General features: G+C 48.7%; 1 protein-coding gene and 1 long non-coding RNA gene across 3 annotated transcripts; one reads left to right on the top strand and one right to left on the bottom strand.

Annotated features, from left to right (window-relative positions):
* Window positions 1-337: 337 nt before the first annotated feature.
* Window positions 338-3,203, bottom strand: LOC117855176 (uncharacterized). Of its 2 annotated transcripts, none has more exons than XR_004640466.2 (2): window positions 2,171-3,203; window positions 338-2,005 (listed from the first exon to the last, which is right to left on the bottom strand). It is a non-coding gene; the product is annotated as an uncharacterized lncRNA (long non-coding RNA). The 2 variants fall into 2 exon arrangements; XR_004640465.2 differs by having other exon boundaries at window positions 338-1,987.
* Window positions 3,204-4,735: 1,532 nt separating this feature from the next.
* On the top strand, window positions 4,736-6,351 carry LOC117855795 (12-oxophytodienoate reductase 1). The gene is made up of 3 exons (XM_034738179.2): window positions 4,736-5,337; window positions 5,449-5,592; window positions 5,694-6,351. Exons 1-3 carry the CDS (start codon window positions 4,998-5,000, stop codon window positions 6,290-6,292), a joined length of 1,083 nt encoding a protein of 360 aa, XP_034594070.1. The 5' UTR covers window positions 4,736-4,997; the 3' UTR covers window positions 6,293-6,351.
* The last annotated feature ends 367 nt before the right edge of the window (window positions 6,352-6,718 follow it).

Here is a 6,718-nt window from a genome sequence, read left to right as displayed (position 1 = left end):
TACGTGATCGTCTTCACTGCATTGACGCATATCTACATCTTCCGCACCAGTAGTGCGTCGAGTGGTAATCCCGTGATCCTTATACGGCAGTTCTTCCTGGTTATACGCGGTAGAAATTTTGATTTGCACTAGTGTAGCCTACCTCGTATCCCTACAAATATACCTTGGGTACAACTAGGTTGGGATAACTACTATCCAAACGAATGCCTTCCTAGAGTTCAAAAGAAAGGTTCTTTTTTGTGGAGAGATATAGTCAAGCTTCTAAAGACATTCAAAGGGATAGCTGTAGTTAAGTGAAGGATGGTGCCTCGGTTCTCTTTTGGCAAGATTTATGGCATGATCAGATTCTCCAGCACAAATACCCTGAATTATTTTCTTTTGCCAAAAATCCCAATGTCTCTTTTGATATCGTTGCAAGCCAGGGCTCTCTTTCTAGCAACTTTCACCTCCCCCTCACCATACAAGCTCATCAACAGTTCAGAGACTTACAAGTTATTCTGAATAACTTTCATCAAAAAGATGAGCCAATCAATGGAGCTACCTTTGGGGCAATGCCAATTTCTCAGCTTCAAAGGCCTACAAAGCAATTATTGGTCACCAAAGCACCCATCTAGCCTTTCGCTGGCTCTGAAAATCCAAATGCCAAATGAAACATAAAGTTTTCTTCTGGTTGGTTCTAAAAGATAGAGATAACACTAGAGATCTCCTTAGGAGGAAAAGAATGGTCCTCGACTCATACACCTGTGACCTTTGTATTCTCCAAAGGTTGAAACTGCAGCTCATCTCTTCCTTCGTTGCAATTTTGCAAAAGCTTGTTGGGAATCAATTGGAATCTCAGTGGTGACAACAAGGCCGGTCTTGCAAATCTTCAAACGTATCAAATAGCAATTGGGAGTGCCTTTCTTCATGAAAATAATTATTCTAATGACATGGTGTATCTAGACGACCAGGAACAATTGGATATTCAAGAATTTAGGTCCTTTGGTGGAGGATTGCAAAAGGAAATTCATTGCTAAATTTTCCTTAGTTTTACTTAGAACTAAACCCATTCTAGTTGCTCTCATGGAAGCCTGGCTCAATGCCCTGTAATCCGCCCCCCTTTCTCTTCTTTTCTTGCTTTCCTTCTCTGAACCTACTTGTTTTTTGTTTTCTTGTTAATCCTTTCATTTATATTAAATATATCTAATCAGTAGGCGCTTGCCCCTCCTGTTCAAATGTCATAGAGAGCTACAAGAACCAATAAAAATTATCTCTACCTTGGCCAGATGATGATAGGCTCACAGTTCATCTTTATTCAGGTGAAGAGTCTCTGCAACTAGATTCATATGCTCCTACTGTTGTCCTATCCTCTATTGCGTCTAGATCTACTTTGTTCAAGGAAAAGACACATGCGGATGGAAGGAGTGAAGACCCGTTGCATATGGTTTGTAGGCCATTAGTTATGGGCCTGTTACATGTGTATATGCTAGGTTGTTACTAGGTTGAAGATGTATAAGCTATACGACACAGACTCTTATGCTCAAATTGTAGTCGAACCGTGAATGTGTGTACACGGACTGAACTACCAGAGCACAAAGGAGGTGTGAGCACACCCGTAAGAGCAACTCCAACAGATTGATTTCTTCCTTCCTCCTTGAGCAACTCCAATAGTACCCTAAAAAGTTCTTTCCCAAAACTATGTATTGGGGGTTCTTCTAAAAAAATTTTTCCTTAAAAACATATCAACCCACAGCAGATCGCTAATAACTAGCCCTCAATATTTAAAACAAACCACATCATCATAATTGAGCCCATTAGTTGGGCTGACCACCTGCCCCTCACGCATGCACCTCCCCCTCGTGATCACGAGCCATTTGCACATCACTGGTGGCTTGTACATGCACTGATAAACTTCCATCAAAACACCAATAGAAGTGCTCAGCTGAAGACTTGCAGTTGCAACACATGCAAATGCACGCACAATTGTTGGCTCATGTATTCAGTTTACCTGACATGCAGTGAAAAGCTATCTGTTCATTTAGATAAATAAGCAACTAGCTGCAATGCAAATCAGGGACAAACTGGTAGCTTGTGTGTGAACTGACTAGCTCATTAGAGAGCAAAAGAATGATTCATCTCAACTACAATTGCCAAAACAAGTAGTTAATTAACCAAGGCAATGATTGCTTACTGTAACTTGAAAATGACACCTGAAACCTGATGCTCAATGACACCTGAAACCTGATGCTCAAAGCTTTGTTGACCGGTGTCGCTGAATGGCATGAATTAAAACTGATGCTCAAAGCCTTGTTGACCGGTGTCGCTGAATGGCATGAATTAAAAAACAAAGACTAGCACAAGCAGCAGGTAATCAAATTAGAGAGAAATGAATTTTCAAGTTGCAGCTGTAGCATATCAGGCAAGGATAGACTTCGATCTAGCACTGAAAAAGGCAATCTGCAATCAGAACTGAAAAAGGCAATCCAAGAGTAGTCGCCAGCACTAGAAACATAGAGGCAGGAGACTGAAAAGTTCAGAGCCTAGCAGACCAAGAACAAGAAGCCAATATCCATTCTATTTGTCAAAAACTCGATCTCTGCTACTCTGATTTACACAAGATTCAAATCACAAGCTCCTCTCCACACAGTAGAACGGATCCAAAAGAGGAAGCACAGATTGTAGCACAACCAGCGGCACACAAGCAAGCACAAATCAGGAAAGAGGAAAAGAAATTAGAACCAGCGGTGTGCCTTAGCAACCAGCAAGTTTGACAGTGCTGCCGTGGCGGAGAGTGAAGGCGGGGGTGAGGGAGACAATGATGATAGATAAGGTGGGGGTGAGGGAGGCCACACCATTGGGATCGGGAGAAGGAAGGCGCCGTGGGCAGGGAGGACGCTTCCCCCGTTCAGCAGAACCTTCTTGGTGCTGTCATGGGCATTCTTCTTGGTGTGCACGCAATGGCTGGGGTGTGTGTGCGCCCCGCCACCGGAAGACTCTCTCTTGCGTGCGGGAAGACCGATTGGGGGAGGGGGAAAATCCTGCAAATATGCGCGGTGACGGACTTTGTTTTGGCATCGCGAATAGTTTGGGGAAGTTACGGGGAGCTGTTGGAGTTCTCTTTTTCTTTTTTTTTCTCCCTAAACAAGGTTCTTTTGGAGTTGCTCTTATCTCCATATATACAGGGGAATTCCCTTTCACAATATTGGGGAGAGTTGTTGCAACAAATCCCCTTTTTCCTTTCCAACTTTTCTTACACATGGGACCTACATGTCAATGACATGATTAGTTTTTCTTTTTTTCCTTCTTATCTTTATCCTTTCTTCCTTTCTCTTCTTGCTGGGCACGAGAAGTGTGCGGCCGACAGCCTGGGCAGGGCCAGCACGTGGCGCGCCACGGCGGCTACGGCAGGGCACGCCGACGAGTGGCGGCTGGCCCGCAAGGAGGCGCGGGTTGGGCTCGCCGGCGAGCGTTTGGCCTCGCTCGCGCATGCGGAAGGGCCACGATGGTAGGGCGCCGGTGCTTGGCCCCTCCATCCATGCATGCAGGTGGCGCGCGAGAAGGGGGTGGCTCGGGCGAGGGACAGTGGGGTGGGAGCTCGAGCATGCAGGGGCCCGGATGATTGGCGGCGATTCGGAGGCAGGGTAGCTCGAGTTTTTTTCTTGGGGGTGGGGTGGGGTGGGGCTAGGATGGTCGGCTGAGGGCGGGCCAGTGGCGACAACTCTAGGCGGGAGGGGGTGTCGGTTGATGGTGGTGGTGACTTGGAGGTAGAGCAAATCGGGATGGCTAGCGACTCGAAGTCGGAGGTGGCGGGGGAAGGAGAGGAAAGACAGGGAAGATAAGAGACGGATCGTGTGGTCAAGAAATCTTGTAGGCAGTGGATCGCGTGGTTGGAGAGGAGGAGGAAAGGGGGTGGGGTGATTTCCCCTCTAGAAATGGGAGAGATAGGGGGATAAAGGGGATTGAGAAAAAAGAAATGGGAAAGAGGAATGGAAAAGGAATCTGTTGAAGGGGTTTTTGTACTCTCCAATCTCTTTATGGTTGAAAAGGGGAATGGGGATATGTTGAAGTTGCTCTAACCTCTCCTCACCCTCCGATTGGTTAGGGGAAGAGGCAACTGCAAACTACTAATCCCATACCAGAAACAAAAAGGTTGGCCGGCTTCGTACAAGTTTCTTGAAAGACTAGAGGAAGTCAATCTCTGGTAAACCCTGAGGACCTGCTTATTCCTTCTCGATTCTCAGCTGCTGTGATGGTCATCTCCAGGTCTGCCACGAAATTTGCCGCCACAATTGCTAGAGACGGTACCAAAGCCATCTTCATTCTTTGCCCTTGTTTACTTCCCTCCAAAATCGCAACTTTGACACTATGCAAAAAGAAGATTCCCCATCACATCAAACTTGCGATACATGCATGGAGTATTAAATGTAGATGAAATCAAAAACTAATTGCACAGTTTTGTTGTACTTTACGAGACGAATCTTTTGAGCCTAATTAGTCAATGTTTGGACAATAATTCACAAATACAAATGAAATGCTACAGTTGCGCATTTATGGCAAAATGCCAATTTTACCACTCCTAAATTGGGAACTAAACAAGGCCACGGCAGTGTTTCTAGCTCCCGGCCGGCGGCTCCCATGTGCCCCTTTGCGTGCAAGGGACGGGACCATTTGCGTGCTAGGGATGGCCGCATGTGAGGCACACATCAAGCCCAGTTGGTGCACGTACGACGTGTCTGAATTCTGATGGACAACACCTGGTGGTTGGTGCTTTTGGACAGCCATGTCCTATTCATCGAGCCGGCTCCGGCGCATCTGGCACAGTGGCACGTGAAGCGACAATTCGATGGATGGAACCTATGGTATGCAATCCACGAGCGGAACCGCAACAAGGCAAAGCACAAATCCGCCTGCTATTACGGCAGCACATCTGTACAAATAACGGTGCAGCTGCTGATCGAGCAGCATCAGCCCTCGATCACTGTATATCCTCAAGGTGAAAATTCCGTAGCGAGAAGGAGATGGAATCGGCTCCTCCTCCGCTCCTGACACCATACAAGATGGGCGAGTTCAACCTGGCGCACAGGGTCGTGCTGGCGCCGCTGACGAGGTGCCGGGCGTACGGGAACGTGCCGCAGCCGGCGCATATGTCGCTCTACTACGCCCAGCGGGCGACGCCGGGCGGCCTCCTCATCTCCGAGGCATGCGCCGTGTCGGAGACCGCGCGCGGGAGCCCTGACGTGCCGGGGCTGTGGACTGACGAGCAGGTGGAGGCCTGGAAGCCCGTCGTCGACGCCGTGCACGCCAAGGGCGCCGTCTTCTTCGCGCAGATTTGGCATGCCGGCCGGGCCTCTTTGCTAGGTACGCTGTGCCGAATGATCGATTTCTATTTTCTACTACCATGTTCCGTTGAGTGCAGGTAGGAGAAAGGTAGCAGTAGTGTGTTAACATGCGCAATTTGGTTTTGGACAGAGTGGCAACCGAATGGGCAAGCACCGATCTCGAGCACGGACAAGAGCGCCGACATATACCCGGTCCCTCGGAGGTTGGAAACAGGGGAGATACCAGACATCGTCAACGACTTCAGGATCGCTGCTAGAAACGCGATCAAAGCAGGTGATTAACCTCAACGTGATGCTCGCACTGTGAACCTCCACAAAATGTGGCCTGGCTCATTGTAAGTGAGAACACTTGATCGGTGTTCTTTTGAATAAAAGGCTTTGACGGTGTGGAGATCCACGCGGCGCACGGCTACCTCTTCGATCAATTCATGAAGGACAGCGTCAACGACCGGGACGATGTCTACGGGGGCAGCCTGGAGAACCGGTGCCGCTTCACCTCGGAGGTGGTCGCTGCTGTGGCCGACGAGGTGGGTGCATATCACTTGGGCATCCGCCTCTCCCCGTTCGCGGACTACATGGACTGCAGCGACTCCGATCCGAAGGTGCTCGCCCTCCGTGTCATCGGCCACACGCTGAACCCGCTCGGCGTGCTCTACTGCCACATGGTCGAGCCGCGGATGCGCGTGAACCCGGACGACGGCAAGCTGACCTTCCCGCACATGCTGATGCCGTTCAGGAGAGCATTCCATGGAACGTTCATTGTTAGCGGAGGGTATGATCGGGAGGAAGGCAACGCCGCCATTGCCGAGGGATACAGCGATCTGGTTGCATACGGGCGGCTGTTTCTCGCCAATCCGGACCTCCCGGCACGGTTCGCGACGAACGCCGGGCTGAACAAGTATGACAGGAGCACCTTCTACACCTCCGATGCGGTTGTGGGATACACTGATTACCCCTTTCTCGATCAATTCTAGATGATACCTTGTACTAATGACGACGGTTAAGCAATATTAAAAGTTTGTGTTGTCTCAAAGAGCCCTCATCACAGCAAGTCTTCTTCAAGATAAAAGGGGAGGCATCCTCTTGTGTGGCAACAGGGGCTAAGCACCTCGTACGCGTCTTGCAACATTTTTTAATGTGCTGTGATAACGCTAGACGCCGTGCGTACTTTTAATTTGTCCCTCTACATTATTTTTTGCGTAGAGTGGGCATCTCTCATGCGGTTTGTTTTTTTTAAAGTATATATTGTCTTGCCAAAATTTGTTTGTGCCCAATTGCGCAACCATGCATAGGCCCCTAGAGGAGATTGCTTGCCACGATGACCTCTTGGTCCCAACAATTAGAGATTGAGAACAAGTTCTCTCTGTAAATTAGTGTGAAGTGCTGGCTACTTTATCATA

Source organism: Setaria viridis, chromosome 5 (genome assembly GCF_005286985.2).
Source record: "Setaria viridis chromosome 5, Setaria_viridis_v4.0, whole genome shotgun sequence".
NCBI classification, from domain to species: domain Eukaryota; kingdom Viridiplantae; phylum Streptophyta; class Magnoliopsida; order Poales; family Poaceae; genus Setaria; species Setaria viridis.
The sequence above is the reverse complement of the archived record's forward strand: the minus strand, read 5'-3'. Positions and strand labels throughout refer to the sequence as shown.

Coding starts and splice junctions, on each gene's coding strand:
- LOC117855795 (XM_034738179.2), top strand. CDS start 4,998: ATGGAATCGGCTCCTCCTCCGCTCCTGACACCATACAAGATGGGCGAG. Junction 5,338..5,448: donor CGGCCGGGCCTCTTTGCTAG/GTACGCTGTGCC, acceptor GGTTTTGGACAG/AGTGGCAACCGAATGGGCAA. Junction 5,593..5,693: donor TAGAAACGCGATCAAAGCAG/GTGATTAACCTC, acceptor TTTGAATAAAAG/GCTTTGACGGTGTGGAGATC.